A 21,926-nucleotide genomic window follows, 5' to 3' on the forward strand; every position below is an offset into this window, starting at 1 on the left:
TGACGACATTCCAAGGGCTCACCCGGGTCAGACCCAAGTGCCCTGCTTGTGGAATGGGTCACTTGGGGCTGGCCCGAGGTGCATGACGTCACCACGAGAGGGTGAGTGATCGTACGAAAAACTCTAGTCAGGGGCTCAACCGAATGGGCACCATGGGGTCGACACAGGGAAGCTAATCGAACGCACCCCTGGATTCTAGGATCAGATTCTGGGTCTTTACCTTTTCGGCACAGAATGCCTCCACATGTTCTGTGGCCGAAGCATGGTTAGGGTTCATGTCTGTATCCATTAGGGCTATGTCTCTCATGTAGAACGGACGAACCGTCTCGAGTCGTATCTTGGTACACTTCATTGCTTTGGCTCGGATTTGCAAAAGACAGACATGTCTGTAAGAAAGACAACAAGTTCATATTTATTAAATGTTAAATTTAATCGGGGATAAGTAATATTAATAAGGTTTTTACCCATATACCGATGTGTGTTAGCACTGTATACTCAGTACTTTCGAACTACCTCTAGCTACCAGGCAATCTCGGTAGTCGAGTTGGTAAGACACTGCTCTAGCATTGCAAAAGTCTTGGGTTCAAATCCTGCCTCTAGCTACTTGGCAATCTCGGTAGTCTACTTGGTAAGACACTGCGCAAGGGCTGTGGGTTCGAATCCCACTCGAGAAGTTCATATTGTTATTGCATATTTCTGATAAGGAAACCATGAGGGCCTTGAACTTGATCACAGCTCACAAGTCTGAGGAAACCTATAGACGATGTGACCTCTGACATCACTTAAAAACCATAACATGATTCTCGCGCATACCGCCGGGCAAAACCTTTGTGCTTTGGCAGCCAGCTAGACCATGACTACATGTATTTTTGCCCGACGAAACATGATCGTACAGTGTTTAGTCAAAAGAGGTCAGTTTGAATGTAAACATCGGTTAAACATCGTCTATAAACAAGGGTGCTTGCCAAACCAACCACAAAACACTCGGGTTAGCCCCTCCTTTTTGCATGGCAATTATTCTGGTTCTTTCAAGAGCGCTTATCCTAGTACACTGCACCATGTCCAATCTTAGAAACAAGGCAATTTATTTATTGCTCATGGATACCAGTGTTGAAACCGAGACTCAAACTCGTACTCAGCTAATCACAAACACCAAAGCTCGAGTCTGGTACTCTTAATGCTCCGCCACAACACGCCAATTCCTGCTGCAAAATGTTCTTGTTCATGTTGTTAGTTAAACCAAAAGACCTTGCAAACACTCAAACTATACACCTGTACACTATTCAACAGTCAGTGGGTGCTCTCTGGATTCTTGAAGCCAAGAACTAGTCAGTGTGGTGGGTGAAGTTTTCCCGAACATCGCCCGTAAATCTTTGATTTTAGGAAGGTTTAGCTGCACGTTTTGTGAGCAAAAACATGAACGTGAGAAAATTTGTAAGAAAAATCTTATAAATGTTTTAAGCATGGATGTGGAGTTCAAATTTGTTCACGTCAGGTATGTACGTGCAGACACCGTACGTGAGCATGCAAAACGCCCAAAGTGGTGACGTCAACTAGAAACGACACAATTTTCTGATGTTTACGTTCACGTTTTTTGCTCGCCCAATCTTAAGCTAAACTTCCCTAGTGATGTGCGCAGGACATAGCCAAGAACCCAAAGAGTTATATTGAACACCAAAAAATATGACACGCCACAAATTGAACTTAAGTGGGTCTGTCCACACTAATGGGACCATTTGATGTGACTTTTTTTTATAAATGGGTGACAAAAATAAACAAGAAGAGTTTTGTCAAACTTGTTTCCCATGCACATTCCAAATCACTTCAAGGTTTTTGTTTGCAAAGAGCAAGACACATTTATCTGTATATTAGCAATAACTGGGGATCATCTTCAAGATGATTATGTTTGTAACAGGGGAATGTTGGACAGACATTTCGTACATAAATGGTGAGAAAGGCATAATAATATAAACAGATTGCCAAAAATGTTGTCCCCTACAATGCTGTCCCTGCAAAGAACGTTTCCAGGCAAAACCAAGACATCTGCGTGGGTACTCAAGAAACTACAGGGAATTATCTTGAAGATATTAGGTTTGTAACATGGACAGATGTTTGTCACAATATGTCTGTCCATGTTAAAAACAAACATTCATACCAGCTGAAATACCTCAAGGTACTCTTGGTTTTTACAGATAACCATAAAAATAGGGGCAATGGGTCTAACTTAATTAACCTTTGAGTAAATCAATTAATTAATTATTTGTGTCATCCATTTCTAGTCAATTCCAATACAAAATGTCTGTCCTCGTTACAAACAATGTGTCTTAAAGAAAACTGCGTAACTTCTTAAATAATAAGACACTTGTTATACTGTTTGGTAAGCACACTCACTATCAGCAGAGAATTGTACAAAACAAAGTACAGGGAAAAATGTTGTATTTTGTGTACTCTCCCAGTCACAGTCCAAAAAGTTATCTTTTGGAACCAAAAAGACCCATTAGTGTGGACAGACCCAAGTTTGAAATGAACCCTAGAAGTCAGTGCCCTGTATAAAAACATGTGTACAAATTCTATTTACTTCTGAACTGCTTCTCCTTGGGAGAGTGATGTAGCGATGCTGCTCCCCGGCTGGGTGACAAAAAAATTTTGCCGATCATTCCACATGGGTTCCACCTTACACTCGTGCTCATGACCCCACAGAACAAGGTCAAGGAAATCTGGAAGGAACTGCTCTGGAATGTAGTTTGTCTCTCCGTGCTTTGTCCTGAAACAAAGAAAATTCAAAGGAACATTACAGAATTTGTTAGACAAACTTATCCCACAAGATTTCCATAACACGGTATTATGATGATGTTAGTAGGAAACATCTCTTGAAATATTTGTCTGGAATGTCATATTTAATTAGAAATAAAGAAAGCTAATTTCCTGTTTAAAGTTTATCGCTCAGTGAGTGTTTTACTTATTTATTATTATTTATTATACATGCGAAATGTGTAATCGTTTTTTCACTATTTTCTTGTGACCCAGATGGCCGATCGATCTCAAACTTCTACAGGTTTGTCAGTTTATGTATATGCCGGATTACATTAAGTGCTTAAACTGCTAGGAACTGTTTTGTCAGCAAAACCAATTCTGTAACTGCAAGATGTTAGGGTATTAAGAGGTACTAGATAGCAATAGACTCACATCAGGGCCAAATTTCCAAAAGCTTGTAAGCACAAAAAACTTGCTTAGCATGGAAAAGCATTGCTTAACAGAAACAGATTACCAGCAAAAATTAGTTTACATTGTTGTAACTGGTGACCCACTCACCCATAATCTTGCTACAGTTTTTTTCTATGCTTAACAGCGTTATAAAATTTGGGCCTAGGCCTTGCGCTTCAAAGCTGCCCATCGGAGAAACTGTGCGCTTTTACTTGCTCCCAGAAAGTTTTAGCAGCCCTGGGGTTGATTTCACAAAGAGTTAGAACTAGTCCTAACTTAGGGACTAGTCCTAGGATATATTAAAAACGTATGGCTAGCGAGATAAGACTAGTCTTAACTCTTTATGAAATCCGCCCAAGATTTTAAATGTGTATTGGCAAGCGGTAAGGGGTACAGGAAGGGTTAGGGGAAGGGAAGTGCCCAGGGGGCAGTACCTGTTCTGGTGTAGGGTCAAGAGACTAAACCATGGGGTACTCTCATCTTTGGGCTGGAAGAACCTGATCTTTCTATTGACAAAGATACGATGCATTCTCTCATCTCGGACTGAGCCTAAAATAAAGACAGGAAATGTATTCAAGTAGGTCAATTAATCAAAAAATCCAATATCTAGGTTTCAAAACCCTTCTTTATTTAATAGCCTGGTTGTTATTTATGTTTATTGTACCCACAGTACTGAGTGACCTACAATCGAAGAAATAGCTTGAGCGTTCCCTTCTTTCATCATTGTCTTCCCATGTCATCCCACTGTGGAAAAATACCATCCCACTGTGGAATAAAAGCCTCTGCCGAACTGTGCCAAGTATTTCTGTTTTGTGTTTGTCTAACTCTTTGCCAGGCTGTTGATGCCACGTGGCCGAGTATCTCGTCTCTCCACGAGATCTGACGCATTTTTTCTTATCTTTGGAAAGAGGTTCCCTTCTGTTGGAATTTTTGCTTGATCTTTCTTCTTTTGTGCTCTTCTCCATTTTATCTCTTTTGCTGTTGCTAATGCATTGCTGACTGGAGGTTGGGTCTTTTAGTCACTTTACTCACCTATTTCATAAAGAGCCAGCCTGGTCGTTCCCTTCTGGCAATTACCCTAACCCTGATTTCTCACTTTGATAGCCTGGGTCTTTTCCTCTTCACTTTACTCACCTATACCATAAAGGGCCAGCCTGGTCGTTCCCTTCTGGCAATTACCCTAACCCTGATTTCTCACTTTGATAGCCTGGGTCTTTTCCTCTTCACTTTACTCACCTATTCCATACAGGGCTAGCCTGGTCGTTCCCTTCTGGCAATTACCATAACCCTGATTTCTCACTTTGATAGCCTGGGTCTTTTCCTCTTCACTTTACTCACCTATTCCATACAGGGCTAGCCTGGTCGTTCCCTTCTGGCAATTACCATAACCCTGATTTCTCACTTTGATAGCCTGGGTCTTTTCCTCTTCACTTTACTCACCTATTCCATACAGGGCTAGCCTGGTCGTTCCCTTCTGGCAATTACCATAACCCTGATTTCTCACTTTGATAGCCTGGGTCTTTTCCTCTTCACTTTACTCACCTATACCATAAAGGGCTAGCCTGGTCGTTCCCTTCTGTATCAGTAATGGAATCACATCTATTTTCTCCAGTGAGTTGCACTTGCCGAAGTAGTTGACCAACCCGGACACGCTTAGTATGTCTAGGGCACACAAGTTACCCAGCTAAAATACAAAGGGAAACATTTTAGGGACGTAAAAGGGGCACGCTGTATAAATTACATGAAAAAAAAAAAAAAAAAAAACTAGATTTGTTCAGCATTTACATGAATTATTTTAGAAAAAAATAGAATCTTAAAGTTGTCATCAATGATTAAGATGGACTTACTCCTGCTGGGTCGTCATGGTTACCGTGAATAGAGAAAACAGGTGTTTCAACATTGATGTTAGGGTCCTCGTAGTTCACAACAGGAAACCTGGGGGAAGAGGAAACAAACATCACAAGAGATGAACGGAAGTAAGTTTTTGTCATTTAGAAAAAAAAAAACCTCAAGCTGGAAATTTTGCATTTTTTTTTCTTCAATTTTGGTAGAGCAGGAGATTCAGTGTAAAAACTTCTTCTGATAGTGCCTTCTTTCAAATCAGTCTTCTCAAGCCCAAGTTAATTGCCCATATGCGGGACGGAATCTACGGAAGATAAATTTCCCTAGGACACCGGCATGCTTGTCTGGAGGTCGTTGTTTCAAATCCTGTTCAAGTCAATTATTCTTTGTTTGATCCTTAAAGGCAGTGGACACTATTGGTAATTACTCAAAATAATTATTAGCATAAAACCTTACTTGATATCGAGTAATAGAGAGCTGTTGATAGTATAAAACATTATGAGAAACTGCTCCCTCTGAGAGAAAGAAGTAATTTTCCACAAATTTGATTTCAAGACCTCAAGTTTAGAATTTGAGGTCTCGAAATCAACCATCTTAAAGCACACAACTTCGTGTGACAAGGGTTATTTTTCTTTCATTATTATCTCGCAACGTCGACGACCGATTGAGCTCAAATTTTCACAGGTTTGTTATTTTATGCATATGTTGAGGTACACCAAGTGAGAAGACTGGTCTTTGACAACTATACCAGTAGTGTCCACTGTCTTTAATACACTGTAGTTAAAAATGTACCCAGTCAGTTTGCCTTCTTGTTTTTAACTTGATTTTTAATAAAAAATTTCAGACCCTTAAGGTGGACACCCTGGCTGCCGCTTCCCAGGTTTGGGTGTGATCACTGGCTCCATGGCAGTAACAGGTTATAAAGCTTGCACCCCCGAACAAAGACATTGACATAAAAGGGAACTCAGTTTAGTAAAGTGCCGGCCTGTTAATCTTGAGGTCGGTGGTTAAAATCCCATTCCAGTTTATTATATTTTGTCCCAAACCCTGAAATAATTTCACTGAATGCTTGTTACCATTACCATCTTATAACTACATGCAGCAAGCTTTTGAATCTAGACATTACACAATTCTTTGCTTGGGTTTATGACCAAATGATGACACTACCTTAAAGGGTTGTCCTGACAATTTATGTTTTATTATTACTGGTTTATTCTAAAAAACATCTGTTTGTAGCAGTCCAAAGACTAAATTAAAATACAGATTTAGATTTTTTATTTAAAGGCAGTGGACACTATTGGTAATCGTCAAAGACTAGCCTTCACAGTTAATGAATCTCAACATATGCATAAAATAACAAACCTGTGAAAATTTGAGCTCAATCGGTCATCTAACTTGCGAGATAATAATGAAAGAAAAAAACACCCCCACGAAGTTGTGTGCGTTTATATGGTTGATTTTGAGACCTCAAGTTCTAAATCTGAGGTCTCGAAATCAAACCCGTGGAAAATTACTTCTTTCTCGAAAACTATGGCACTGCAGAGGGAGCCGTTTCTCAAAATGTTTTATACCATCAACCTCTCCCCATCTGGTCACCAAGAACGGTTTTATGCTAATAATTATTTTGAGTGATTTCCAATAGTGTTCACTGCCTTTAAAAATTAAAAAAGCACAGGAGAATATTTATACACAGGAAACACTAAAAAAGCGAAAGGGAAAAGAGACGTTATGAGAACTACAATTATATAAAAAGAAGACATTTTGACTTACAAGTCCAACAGCCCAATTACCGACAAAGCAGGATGAATAAAAATTGAGAACAAATGCTCTGGGAGGAAAATTGACGCAATCAGGTAGGGGCTGAAAACCCAATCCTCAGCTCAGGTCCGAGGTGGGATTCAAACCAGGCTCCACAGAGGTGAAAGGCAGGGAAAGAAACCACTGAGCCAACCTGATTCCAACATTTTATAAAAAATAACTTACGGACTGGCTGCAAAATTCAGACTCTGATCGCTCAGGAACTGTATCCCGACCGGACGATCTCCCATGCAGTATTTACGAATCAAGGCCATGCAGCCATGCAGGGACTTCCTGGATGGTTTATTCTCATGGAAGAGGTCACCACCGAGTAAGATCATGTCGACCTGCAAAGGTCAAGGGTCAAATCAGAGGCGATGAGTAAACCTTTAAAAATATATTATTTTTGTTAGTTACTGTCTGCTGTTGTAGTAGTTTAACCGGTTTAAAGCAATCGCACAACATCGGTAAACAGTATTGTCCAAAGGCCCACACTTCGTGTATCACAACTACACTTCGTGTATCTCAACTTATATATAAAATAACAAAGCTGTGGAAATTTAGGCTCAATCGGTCATCAGAGTCGGGAGAAAATACCGGGAAAACCTGCCCTTGTTTCCGCACATTTCACCATGTCATGACACGTGTTTAAAATAAATCCATTATTCTCGATATCGAGAATTGATAATTGTTTTAACGTTTTCTCAAAAAGTAAAGCATTTCATGGAATGATATTTCAAGAGAAGTCTTTTACCATTACCTTCTGTAAACCCTGTAAGTTATTTGTAAATCTGTGAACTTTTAATTTTTGTTCTGCAGAAAGTGTCCAATGGCTTTAACAATCTGGTCTGCAAGAACAGGGTATTTTCATGGCAATATTTTGAAGTGGCAATACAACCACTGACTGCGAAGTAATAAACAGAGGGCAAATTTCTCAGGTCTGTTCAACAACTTTCTGCTCAGCAAAAATGAGCAGGATAACCGTTACAGGAGACATGAAATTTTGACTGGTAACCTTATTCTGGTTAAAACAATTATGCTGTACTTAGCAATTTTTCTAATTGAACTATCTCAGAGGCAACATAGGGCTAGAATAGCCGAGTGATTATTATTATTATTTGGTTTGCGGTAACACCATGTGTGTATCTACTTGCCAGGTAGAGTTTGTTCTTAGAGAACTGTCTTGCTTTATTCTACTACCGCGGAGTAGATGTTTGGGGGTTTGGGAGACTTCTCAGTTCTGAAAAGAACTGTCCTGCTTTTTTAACTGTTACCCGGGCGGATGGTAGAGAAAATAGGCTGGGACTACTAATTTAGATTATATGATAGTGATTAACTGTACTATCGCGGAGTCAGTTCTTAAATTGGTCTCAACTTTTTGACTAGCTGGCTCTAGTCATCGTCAAATTCTATATATAATAAATATTATTATTTACTCGACCAATACAAACAAACAAAAGTTCCAAGAGCACAAGAATGAATATTAACAGAAAAACTGTATTACTAAAAGCAAGTAATAGGCCTAAGAAAGGTAAATACAAAGTTGATAGATGGCCGGCACATTAGTCTGGAGGTCATTGGTTCATACCCCGCTCTGGTCATTTTTTTATCAAACCCCAAATCATTAAGATTTTTACTCAGGCTGTACCTTTTGTTTCTGGGCGTGTTGAAGGATCTCTTCAAAAGTATTGAGGGAATCGCTGTGTCTGACTCCATCCTTTTCAGCATATCCGATATGACAATCCGTTGCTATGACAATGGTAAACAGTAATAATAAATTAATGGGGCTGAAACAGGGTTACCTCATTAACAGACTGTAAGGATGTAGGTTTAGGTAACATCCACTGGGAGCCTATTTGGTCGAGCAGAATGCACTACCTTCCCAACTTTTTATGATGCATGGTTAAGTCGCTTGCTCAAGGGCACAAGTGTCATGACCAGAGCCCAATTTCATAGAGCTGCTAAGCACAAAAATCTGCTTAGCATGAAATTTCTTCCTTGATAAAAAAAGGATGACCAACCGAATTTCCAGTTGTTGCATATTGCTAGTTACTGGTATTCAGCAGTTGTTTGCTTATCCTGAAAAACACTTGAAAATTTGGTTGGTAATCTTGTTTTTATCAAGGAAAAATGTTTTGTGCTTACACTAAGCAAATTTTTGTGCTTAGCAGCTCTGTGCAATTGGGCCCAGGTATTGAACCCGCACTCTGCTGCTGACAACAATAGAGCTTGGGTTAAACATCTCAGCCATGACACACCACTATATTTTCCTGTGTACGCCTAATAATTTTAATTCTTACCTATGAGAATTTTGATTGTGTTTTCCTTATCTTCATCGTCATTTCTGAAAAAAAAAGATGAAAACGATTTTAACTTAACCTTCAGATTTATACCCTATAACCCTCATCGCTATTGAGATGGGGGTTTGTCTTGATGTTTCTTGCAGTGGCTGAGGCTGCTGAATGCTTAGCAACACCCTTGAAACCCTAATTTTCATTTTGCAAAGGGCACTTCCATTGGAAAATCTAATTAAAAGTCTACATTTTTTTTTTAGTTTTTTTTTTTTACGGGGGAACAACGCCAAGGAAGAGCAGCTGAGCAGGGGCAACAGAGAGGTCGTGGCGTCTGTGTTATTCCAGGCAAGACAATAAATTAAACCATAAGTATCACTAGATATTTTGACTTTTACCAACATCCTCAAGAAAACGCTACGATTGTGAAAATAGCAGACCTTCAAGTTCAATAAATCAATAGGCCTATTCGTTTGGAATGTGTTGTCGTCTTGAAAACATACCTTGGTGGTGAATCATTTCCTTGGTGTGAAAATGAGTACGACATCTTTGAGTTTCTGTTGTCTCACGGATCTTTATACAATAAAATGGTCTAAGCGTCAGTTGACATTTGACATTCAATACCTTGCAGTGTCCTGTCTGTCTATCTATAAACCAAATTAGTGCACAAATGAAACATTGGTGATGAGGTGAACTAAATGTGGCTGACTGTCTGATGACTGCCATTAAACATAAAAAAAAAAAAATAAAAAAAAATAAATAAAAAAAAAACTGGTCACAAGCATGACCAGTTTCTGGCTGGGCAGTGGGTCTTTATAAGTTTATTTTAATATCATGTGAGTGTATCTCAGATCAGATTCAGAGTAGAGCAGGTAGAGTAGTGGAGAGCCGCCAAGGCTGAAGCCGACTCCATTGCTTCAGAAAAAAATATAATTCTTAATTGTTTGACTGAGACACAGCCCAACTTTCCCCTTCTCTCCAATCCAAGTCCAAGTCTAAGTCACTGACATAGTGACACTGTCCATCATGGTCCATCCAACCAGGGCCCAATTTCATTGAGCTGCTAAGCACAAAAATTTGCTTAGCATGAAATTTCTTCCTTGATAAAAACAGGTTTACCAACCAAATTTCCATGTGATTTTCAGGATAGGTAAACAAAAGCTGAATACCAGTAACAAGCATTATGTAACAAATGGAAATTTGGCTGGTAATCCTGTTTTTTTATCGGGGAAGAAATGTCATACTTAGCAAATTTTTGTGCTTAGCAGCTCTATGAAATTGGGCCCTGGGCAAGGCAGTGTCGTCTGCAGTTCCAGTGTCAAGCATGACAAGATTCTTGTCACGCATGAATCCATGAATGATGAACTGACATTACTGTCAATGTCATCAGGTCATTGTCATGGCAAGACTGTTGAGGAAAGATAGGACAAAATTTAAATAAGTTGAGCTGAGGGAGAGGGGAGGCCGTGGGCCGGCTTGCTTGGGTGAATTGTCACTGCCACTCACCTAAGCTAAGTAACCATGTCTATCTATCACTATCAGATCATCATTCAATTTCAACTAGCTCATTCAGCTAGCTCACTGTTGCCCATGTTGCCTGCGCTGTGTGTGTGGTCAGCATGGTCAGTGTCTGGATGGTGTATGTTATGCTGTCAGTGTCACTGTCAGGAAAGACAGACACATGGCTTCTGACACAAGTGACCAGACACGACAACGACAACACTTTTACCATGCTTACTTGACAAGGCAATCATTAATCAACACAAGCATGACAAGTAGTATAAAGCAATAATATTAATTAGCAAGAGTGCCAAGAAGACAGCTTGAACTTGTTATTTTAACAAAACGATTAAAAACTGTCAAAACAAATCAACTTACCTATCGTTACTGAGCATTTCATTGGCACCCACAGCTCCCGCTTATCACATGAAAACACTAGTTTTAAAGGTCATGACACCGACCTGTTTCTGGTGTAAGAAATTCCCCCATTCCCGCAACGTGCGAGTGCAATCGTGAATGGTGCGCCGGAGCACGCCCTCTGTTGTCGGAAAAATCCACAGCAAAGCAGTAGACTTGCTATGTCGCTTGCTTTGTACAAACTAAAGATCTATATTCGGGTCTTTTTGATCGTTTTGACCCCGAAAGTTAATATGAATGTTGTAAATTTCTGGAGGTTTATTTAGCAGATGGCATTGCACGAAATAAATTCACCAAAATGATGAAGTGGTAGTTTACTCAAAAACCGAAACTAAATTGCCGAAGTCTGTCATCAAAACTACGTCCGTTAGCCATGGACAAACAATGCTCTTTGTATTAATTTTGTTTTTTTTACCCATACACCGATGTGTGTTAGCACTGTATACTTAATACTTTCCCGAGTCCTGAGAAAAAAAATATCACAGGCATGTTACTCGGATGGGATCGAGCCCACCACCCTTGCAATTCTAGAGCAGTGTCTTATGCCAACTAGACTACCGAGGTTTTTGAGTATACAGTGCTAACACACATCGGTGTATGGGTAAAACCCAAAGCTAATACTCTTTATCCCCGATGCAAGTTTAACATCTCTTATAATGTTTATTGTATTTTTTATTGTCTTTTTCGGTTTGAACAGCTTTGTCAAAAATGTTGTTAGGAGAAAAATGATATTGCAGCAAAATGAGTGACCTGCAACTCTATGAGGTGCAATATGAATAAGGCTAAAAACTCAACACAACTCAGACAATAGAAATCACACACCATTGTTCCTCCTTTGACCGGCTCTTCCGTTGCTATGCCAACAGCTCGTGTGGAGAAAGGTTATTAGGCTACCGTTCTCTTTTCGTTGTATTGTTTGTGTTTATTTGTATTGTCTTGTCATTGGTGCACTATGATTTTTTTCTTCTGATAGACCTATTGTATTTTTTGTGTCTTTTCTATTTACCAGTTAGGCCTACCCCTTTGTCTAAGTGTGCGTTTTGTACATGTATATCATTCTGTAGACCTTCAACATGTAATGTTGTAACTTTTTAACAATAATTATCTGCAATTGACTTTTGTCTTTTCATTTGTTTTGCACACAGGTGCTTTGAGGCCGTTTTGCGGCAATACTGCGCTTTAATCCAAGTTTATTTAACAATATCTGCAATTGACTTTTGTTTTTATTTTGGTTTGTTTTGTACGCAGTGCTTTGAGGCCGTTTTGCGGCAATACTGCGTTTTAATCCAAGTTTATTTCACAATATCTGCAATTGACTTTTGTTTTTTATTTTGGTTTGTTTTGTACGCATTGCTTTGAGGCCGTTTTGCGGCAGTACTGCGCTTTAATCCAAGTTACTATTATTGATGTTATTGAATGATTAAAAAACACGAGCACGGTTATGTGTACGTAACACGTATAGGCCCACTCTTCAATATAGACGTCGACTTAAATCTGTCACTAAATAATTAATCGAGTCTGAGAATGGCTTCGGGCATGAAACACATTCGTATGCAACAAGGGTGTTTATTTCTTTCAGTGTTTTCGTGTAACTCAATTCGGAAACGGGCTTTTTACACCCCCCCCCCCCCCACAAAAAAAAAAAAAAAAAATCAAGAACAGAAAAAAAACCACACCCAAAAACCCAAAACGACAACAACAACCGACATGCCCTAAACTACACAGCAAGTATGCAAGAACGATACATTTTTTAAAGCCATTGGACACTTTCGGTTAATAAGATTGTCCAAAGGCCCACACTTTGTGTTTCACAACTTATAATAACAAACCTGTGAAATTTTTGGCTCAATCGGTCATCGGAGTCGGGAGAAAATAACGGGAAAACCCACCCTTGTTTCCGCAAGTTTCGCCGTGTCATGACATGTGTTTAAAATAAATCCGTAATTCTCGATATCGAGAATTGATAATTGTTTTCTCAAAAAGTAAAGCATTTCATCGAATACTATATCAAGAGAAGTCTTTCACCATTACCTTCTGTAAACCCTGTAAGTTATTTTTGTGAACTTTTTTTCTTTTGTCTGTTCCGAAAGTGTCCAATGGCATTAAGACATAGACAATAAAACAACAATATTGTCACACCTTTTTTTTTTTTTTTTTTTTTTTTTTACAATCATCCCAGAAGCGTATTAACTTGCGTTTTTAATTATTACGCTTAAACAACCTTTTATGTTTTTTTTAACCGCGTACAATATTCACAAACATCGATTCCGCCATGATTTAAAGCAAACCTACCTAGCACAATCATTGCACAAAAAGTAGCTACATTTTCGTCTCGTTCCCAGTAACACTAATTATTATTCACAATTTTCTAGGGGATCAGACTAATTTAAACATAAACCTACATTGATTTAACTAATAACACCAAGACGCCGACACCATTTTATATCTGAACCCTTTACTCAATTTTATTACGCCAAAGTCTGCGATACCAAATTTACTACATAAAAAGCATTAATTGATTAAAGGAGCACGTTGCCTTGGATCGGACGAGTAATTGGTCTATAAAAAATGTTTGAAACCGTTTGTTATGAAATGCATATGTTTTAAAAGTAGAATGATCCACACAAGTATCAATCAAAATTGCACGGTTTTCCTTTTACGTCGCGAACTAACAAAGTCACCTGGAAGTGGAATTTTGTCAAAATTAAGCTTTTATCACTAAAATATGTGTTTTAGTGAGTGGAATATTTTTAAAACCAAATAACTAAGGTTCTAAAAAATTAGTTTCCATTTTACTTACAAATTTAAAAGTAGGTCTGACCAGAGAGGGCGCTGTTCGTGACGTCAATCGAGGCACGATATTTGAATAGAAAATGTGTAGTCTGGCCCCGTAAACTACGTCTGGATAACTGATCAGTATGATGCTTACGTACAGAACTACGGTCACGGAGCAGACTGCACGCTCTGTATGGCTGCTGTGCGGACGGTCCACTCGGATTACCCTGCACGGTGAATCGCATGCAGTCCCAACACAAGATAGTGACGCGTTGGTGCAAAATAAAAACATGACCTCATAGTTGAAACAATACCCGAATTTTTTTCACGTGAGGCAAATACTCCTTTAAGTTCTTCACGTCTTTCAGGTACCTTCTTCGACTTCCCACTAGCTGGAAAAGTGTTGGGATGGCGTCATGTTTTAGAAACGAACTTTTTTCTTCATGTCAAAATGTGTGGTGTATTCCGGTTTCTGGAAGCACGACGACGGCCCGACGAGTTTGCTGCACAGCGCTGGAAAAGACGTCGGACCGGATCACTTTGCAAACTGACCCCATCTTTAGTTGTTTTGCTGCATCCAGCATCAATACACCTTGTCGACATTGCCGGAATAATGCAAGAAAAAACCTTTTTTTCGAAACGTACAAACTCACGACTAGGACTTGAATGTACTTGCACGTACGTGTGTTCGATGTTCGATCGAGGCAAAGTCTGCCTCGATTGACGTCACAAAAGGGGTAGGCGGAGTCACCCCCTTAACAACTTTATCTATTTTTAAAACATATAAATTGTTACAAACAATTACTCACTTACTTATTTTATTGTTCATATAATGTTTGACGAAAATAATACATTCTTCCAGGTGACTTTAAAGGAACACAATGCCTTGGATCGGTCGAGTTGGTCTTTGAAAAGTGATAAATTGCATATGGGTAGAAAGATGTTTTAAAAGTAGAATACAATGATTCACACAAACATGCCTCGAAATTGCGTGGTTTTCCAGTTACCTCGTCGACTAACACGGTCGGCCATTTTGGTTGACTCCCATATAATGGCAGACCGTGTTAGTTCGCAAAGTAAAAGGAAAACCACGCAATTTCGAGGCCAATTTGTGTGGATCATTGTATTCTACAGACCTATAGACCAACTCGGCCAATCCAAGGTAACGTGTTCCTTTAAACAGCAAATTTATATCAATCTATAAAAAGAGGACGTTGTAAACTTTCTATGGTATTTATGAATTCCCAACAAAAACCGATTTAGTTTACTTCGAGCTTGACTCAATGGTATATGTATTAAAATAAACAAACAGTAGGTAGGGAGTATACAATAAAAACTGATGATATTTTTCAAAATGTCCATAGATTTACATTAAACTTAAAGGGTTTAAAGATAATGATAGTGGAAAGCTTCCCTTCAAATCTTACTTACTGAGGTGCTGTAGTTTTTGAGAAATGAGTAAAACAGTGTCATGAAAATCCGTTTGTAAATGATTAAAATAATTTTCGTCTCGTGAGACGAAAATTATTTTTATGACATTGTTTTACTAATTTCCCAAAAACTACAGCACCTCAGCACGTAGTATTTTCAGGGAAGCTTTCTACTATCATTATCTTCAAACTGTGTAGGTTTAGTGTAAATCTGTGGACATTGTGTATTTTGTCCTACAAAAGTTACATAGACCCTTTAAAACAATACACTTTCTAATGTTTGTAAGGGTTACTAAAGTATTGAAGCCCTATCGAACTTTTTTGTGTCATCATTCTTAAAAGAAGGCAAACAAAATATAACATCAAACAACTTTTTTACTATATTTCTAGATAGGATTATAGGATACAAACAATTGTATTATAAAATAGAAATTCCATTTATACTTTGCTCTGTCAGTGGACCGCCACACATCAGTCCAGCAGAAATATTCATCCAATTTATTATACACATTGAAAGAGGCTGATGAAGGTTGTTGTTATCTTGGCCAGAGATAACAAAGTCTCATCAACGGTCTTATAAAAAAACACAGGCTCGATTTTTTTTTATGCAAAACATTTCAATATTATTACATCCCATAAGGGTCTCATGATTATTAATGACACTGAACACCTTTGGTAGTTATCAAAGACCAGTCTTCTCACTTGGTGTATCGACACGTTTATGCATATTATGCATAACATAACAAGCCTGTGAAACGTTGAACTTAATTGGTCGTCGAAGTTGTAAGTAATGAAATAAAAAAACATTCTTGTCACACGAGGTTGTGTGCTTTCAGATGCTTGAGTTCGGTACCACAAAATCTAATTCTGAGGTCTCGAAATTAAATTCAAATATTTTAAGTGGAAAATTACTTCTTTCTCAAAAAATACATTACTTTCAGAGGGAGCCGTTTCTCACAATGTTTTATACCATCAACGGCTCCCCATTGCTCGTGACGAAGTCAGTTTTTCAATCTACAACCGTAGGTCAAGGCTGCAAATTTGTTAAAGGAACACATTGCCTTGGATCGGTCGAGTTGGTCTTTGAAAAGCGTTCGTAACCGTTTTTTTATATAATGCATATGGGTAGAAAGATGTTGTAAAAGTAGAATACAATGATCCACATAAACATGCCTCGAAATTGCACGGTTTTCCTTTTACCTCGTCGACTAACACGGTCGGCCATTTATGGGAGTCAAGTTTTTGACTCCCATAAATGGCCGACCGTGTTAGTTCGCACAGTAAAAGGAAAACCACGCAATTTCGAGGCAAACTTGTGTGGATCATTGTATCTACTTTTAAAACATCTTTCCAACCATACTGTACAACAATATTGTAATTCACACAGTACATTGCAAAAAAAAAAAAAAAAAACTAGCTTCCAATAGCCATTTACTAAATAAGATACTGTAACATTCGTACCAATCAGCCAGTAGAGGGCGCCAGCACGGCTCCGCGGTGGAGCTAGTTGCTGGTTGGCCCCCTGCTGGAAGATTGGGAAACCCGCTCGCCTGGGGAGATGTTTTCCTATGTCTAGATCTGTGAATTTATAAAGATTGGACGTCTGGAATAAAACGGTCAGGAATTCAAACAGAAATACTGGTTTTTAGTGTGTTTCATTGCTCCGTATTGTTGTGGTTATTGACGCAGGATTTTTGTGTTACATTGGTGGCGGCGGCGGGACAACAAGAGCAAAGGAAATCAGGTAAAAAAGTTAGTTTTTCTGTTGTGAAATCCTCGTGGTTGGGACGGCATGGCGTCGGACTCGCCATACGCCAAGGTCAAGCCGGACCAGACTAAATTACTGAGTGAGACATGTTTTTTTATAACAGTAGAAAAAGAACTATTTTTAGGGCTACAAAAGGCCAATGCTAGCAAAGACAGAAATTATAATTACCATAGGGGTCAGCCAGGGATTCTAGGGGGCAGAACTGGTGCGTCTGCTTCGGGTCATGTGGGTTCGGAAAGGTTGGGGTGGCACCGTACGGAGCCAATCCGGCTGTCTCCGCAGCCTACTGACACGAGGGCAGAAGAGTTGGGACAGCACCACACGGAGCTGTTCCAGCCGTCTCCGCAACTTACTGACACGAGGGCAGGAGTGTTGGGGGGTAACCGCACGGAGCCGTTCCAACTCTCCTCACAGAGCATCAATGATCCTGAGGATGCCATGGTTGAGCCAGTTGTCCAGGTTATCCAACGCGACCATGTTCCAGCTGGGCTGCTCCGCACTGTACAACCCTATGGAGTGGAGCAGATGGATCGACTCCACCCTGCACAACACAATGGCGGTGAGCTCTGTGCGGAGCTCCGCAGTGTACAGAGCAATGGGGTGGAGCAAAGGAGCCTGCTCCACACTGCACAACCCAATGGGGTGGAGCAGATGGATCGACTCCGCACTGCACAACCCTATGGAGTGGAGCTCCACCGTGTACAAAGCAATGGGGTGGAGCAAAGGAGCCTGCTCCACACTGCACAACCCAATGGAGTGGAGCAGATGGATCGACTCCACCGTGTACAAAGCAATGGGGTGGAGCAAAGGAGCCTGCTCCGCACTGCACAACCCAATGGAGTGAAGCAGATGGATCGACTCCGCACTGCACAACCCTATGGAGTGGAGCTCCACCGTGTACAAGGCAATGGGGTGGAGCAAAGGAGCCTGCTCCACACTGCACAACCCAATGGAGTGGAGCAGATGGATCGACTCCACCGTGTACAAAGCAATGGGGTGGAGCAAAGGAGCCTGCTCCGCACTGCACAACCCAATGGAGTGGAGCAGATGGATCGACTCCGCACTGCACAACCCTATGGAGTGGAGCTCCACCGTGTACAAAGCAATGGGGTGGAGCAAAGGAGCCTGCTCCGCACTGCACAACCCTATGGAGTGGAGCTCCACCGTGTACAAAGCAATGGGGTGGAGCAAAGGAGCCTGCTCCGCACTGCACAACCCAATGGAGTGGAGCAGATGGATCGACTCCACCGTGTACAAAGCAATGGCGGTGAGCTCCGTGCGGAGCTCCGCAGTGTACAGAGCAATGGGGTGGAGCAAAGGAGCCTGCTCCACACTGCACAACCCAATGGGGTGGAGCAGATGGATCGACTCCGCACTGCACAACCCTATGGAGTGGAGCTCCACCGTGTACAAAGCAAGGGGGGGTGAGGCGAAGGAGCCTGCTCCGCACTGCACAACCCAATGGAGTGGAGCAGATGGATCGACTACACACTGCACAACCCTATGGAGTGGAGCTCCACCGTGTACAAAGCAATGGGGTGGAGCAAAAGAGCCTGCTCCGCACTGCACAGCCCAATGGAGTGGAGCAGATGGATCGACTCCACCCTGTACAACACAATGGCGGTGAGCTCCGTGCGGAGCTCCGCAGTGTACAGAGCAATTATGGGGTGGAGCAAAGGAGCCTGCTCCACACTGCACAACCCAATGGGGTGGAGCAGATGGATCGACTCCACCGTGTACAAAGCAATGGGGTGGAGCAAAGGAGCCTGCTCCACACTGCACAACCCAATGGGGTGGAGCAGATGGATCGACTCCACCGTGTACAAAGCAATGGGGTGGAGCAAAGGAGCCTGCTCCACACTGCACAACCCAATGGGGTGGAGCAGATGGATCGACTCCACCGTGTACAAAGCAATGGGGTGCAGCAAAGGAGCCTGCTCCACACTGCACAACCCAATGGAGTGGAGCAGATGGATCGACTCCACCGTGTACAAAGCAATGGGGTGCAGCAAAGGAGCCTGCTCCACACTGCACAACCCAATGGAGTGGAGCAGATGGATCGATTCCACCCTGTACAAAGCAACGGGATGGAGCAAAGGAGCCTGCTCCACACTGCACAACCCAATGGAGTGGAGCAGATGGATCGACTCCACCGTGTACAAAGCAATGGGGTGCAGCAAAGGAGCCTGCTCCACACTGCACAGCCCAATAGAGAGGAACTGATGGATCGACTCCACCCTGTACAACACAATGGCGGTGAGCTCCGTGCGGAGCTCCGCAGTTTACAAAGCAATGGGGTGGAGCGAAGGAGCCTGCTCCACACTGCACAACCCAATGGAGTGGAGCAGATGGATCGACTCCACCGTGTACAAAGCAATGGCGGTGAGCTCCGTGCGGAGCTCCGCAGTGTACAGAGCAATGGGGTGGAGCAAAGGAGCCTGCTCCGCACTGCACGAATCTATGGGGCGGCGCTACCGGACCAACTTGGCACTGCTCAAACCTATGGGGTGAAACAAAGGACCCAGCCCCCCCACAGTACAAGCCAACAGAGAAGACCCAACGGCATTGGGTTGCCAGCGCACCAGGCATGTTTATCCACCGTTGGTGAGAAAGGCTGTGGAGGGGGTGGTGCTGTCGGCAGGCCAGGAAGAGTCGGCCCCTCCCTCAGGGATTCGGCGGCCCGTGATGTTCCCGAATAAATTTGATGGCGTCTCCTCTTGGTCCGACTACCTCATCCACTTCGAGATTGTGGCGACCGTTAACCAGTGGGGGAAGGCCGAGAAGGCAATGTTTCTGGCCTCCCATCCGGAGGGTTCGGCACAACCGACAGCACATAAGGAATACTCCCGCATTATTGAGTACTTCGAAAAACGATTTGGAGTCACGGCCCGGATACCGCTGTACCGGGTTCAACTGTCGAAGCGCCACAGGGGTTGCGATGAGTCATTAAGCAGCCTGGGGCAGTCTATTCGGGGGTTGGTCTCCATGAGCTACCCGAAACTACCCGCCCAGGCTCGGGAGGAGTTGGGCGTGGAGGCTTTTTAGAAACGCACTGGGAAATAAACAGTTGCATACCACGTGTTTTCGAGGGCGGCGACAACCTTGACAGAAGCCATCACCCTTGCTACGGAGATGGAGGCATTCCTTGACTCCCAAGAGCTGAACAGGAGAGGCAGACAAGGAGACGAATATGTTCGATCGGTAGAGCAGCCACTGCAGCAACAGGCAAGTGCTAACGGTGCAAACACAGGTCCCCCGCGTCGGGCATTCGATCGCTCGATGGTGGAATGTTTATGGTGCCATGGTTTCGGCAATTTTCGACGGGACTGCCGCACAGGAAACGGGGATTCAATAATAACCAGCGGAATGAACAGAACGAGCCTAAATTGACCAAGCAATCAACTGGTGGAGGGTCCCAACACCAGGGCCAGAAGACGAAGTAGGCATCGGCGGAGGGCTACAAACAATGGTCTGCTCCTTGTGTGGTGGGTCGTTGTTTCGCTTGCAAACCGCTTGATAATCAAGATGGCGCCGATCCATGGCGACACGGTTTTGCGAGCTCTTACATTTTTCCTTTTTATGTGCTTTTTAATTACGGAGTCGTTGGGAGTTTTATCATACAGCAGAGAGGAATTGCTCGTGCTTCAACCCAGTGGAAGTGAAGTGAGCAAAGACCTGTTATTAAGCCTGAATTTGATAAAGAATTTTCTGTCTTTACCTGTAAATTCAACTAGTGATGAAGGACCTAGCTCGACCTGCTATATGAGACGTCGGGGGCGCAGACGTGGTAAGCGTGGTGGTGCACTGTTAAGCCTACGCAAACGGAACCATAAACCACCTCTACCCAGTATATTCCTTGGCAATGTACGCTCCCTGCGCCATAAGATAGACGAACTCTGCTGCCTCATCCATACTCGGAAGGACTATCGAGATTGTTCGTTATTTTGTTTCACGGAAACTTGGCTAAATTCTTCTGTTCCGGACTCAGCCGTGGTACCACCCGGATTCAATTTGTTCCGTTCGGATCGTGAATTCACTGAAGTGGACAAGTCAACAGGTGGTGGATTGTGCTTTCTATTGAACGACGAATGGTGTACCGATGCCAAGATACTCTCACATTCATGTACACCGGAACTTGAAACACTGTTCATCAAATGCAGACCTTTTTATTTACCCCGTGAGTTAATTGGTTCTATTCTACTATGTGCTATATATGTGCCTCCGGATGCTAATGCTAAATCCGCTATTGATCAACTTTCTCGTATTATTACGCAACATGAAAACAAGAACCCTGGATCAATCAGCATTGTCCTCGGTGACTTTAACCACACCAATCTGAAGAAGGGCCTGCCCAAGTTCTACCAACATGTTAGTTGTGCCACTCGCCTTGACAATACTATTGACCACTGTTATACTACAATAAAGGGTGCTTATCGATCTCTAAAGCGTGCTCCACTGGGCAACTCTGATCACAATATGGTGCTTTTAATTCCCACATACCGTCAGCAACTGAAACGCGAGAAGCCCACAGTAAACACTGTCTCGCAAAGGACGGATGCGGCCAGAGCGACTTCAAGGTTTTGTATGCACGGACTGGGATATGTTTATTGAAAGTTCAGCTGATCTTGATGAGTGCACTGACGTAACGATGGAGTACATCAAATTTTGCGAAGAGTTATGCATTCCCAAGAAAACAGTGAAGAGGTTCCCTAATGACAAACCCTGGTTTGACCGGTCCGTTCGCACCGAACTTCTTGCTAAGGAGCAAGCATTTAGATCCGGCGATGCTCCAGCCATCAAAAAAGCCAAATACGCCGTTCAAAAGGCAATCCGGAATGCAAAACTAAGGTTTCGCAATAAACTCGAAGATGACATCTCTGCGACTAATTCAAGGGAACTGTG

General features: G+C 42.0%; 1 protein-coding gene across 2 annotated transcripts in view; it reads right to left on the reverse strand.

Annotated features, from left to right (window-relative positions):
• Nucleotides 1-11,129, reverse strand: part of LOC139951293 (double-strand break repair protein MRE11-like) — a 30,501-nt gene extending 19,372 nt beyond the window's left edge. For both annotated transcript variants that reach the window (XM_071950111.1, XM_071950112.1), the window contains exons 1-10: nt 11,013-11,129; nt 9,638-9,781; nt 9,144-9,187; nt 8,492-8,592; nt 7,030-7,190; nt 5,052-5,139; nt 4,747-4,888; nt 3,639-3,753; nt 2,579-2,764; nt 221-386 (exon numbers count right to left, since the gene is read on the reverse strand). In XM_071950111.1, coding sequence (XP_071806212.1) covers nt 221-386; nt 2,579-2,764; nt 3,639-3,753; nt 4,747-4,888; nt 5,052-5,139; nt 7,030-7,190; nt 8,492-8,592; nt 9,144-9,187; nt 9,638-9,681 — 1,047 coding nt within the window. In that variant the 5' untranslated portion in view covers nt 9,682-9,781; nt 11,013-11,129. The remainder of the gene's footprint in view (nt 1-220; nt 387-2,578; nt 2,765-3,638; nt 3,754-4,746; nt 4,889-5,051; nt 5,140-7,029; nt 7,191-8,491; nt 8,593-9,143; nt 9,188-9,637; nt 9,782-11,012) is intronic.
• Nucleotides 11,130-21,926: the final 10,797 nt, after the last annotated feature.

The sequence above is a fragment of the Asterias amurensis genome, chromosome 19 (assembly GCF_032118995.1).
Source record: "Asterias amurensis chromosome 19, ASM3211899v1".
Taxonomy (NCBI): Eukaryota; Metazoa; Echinodermata; class Asteroidea; order Forcipulatida; family Asteriidae; genus Asterias; species Asterias amurensis.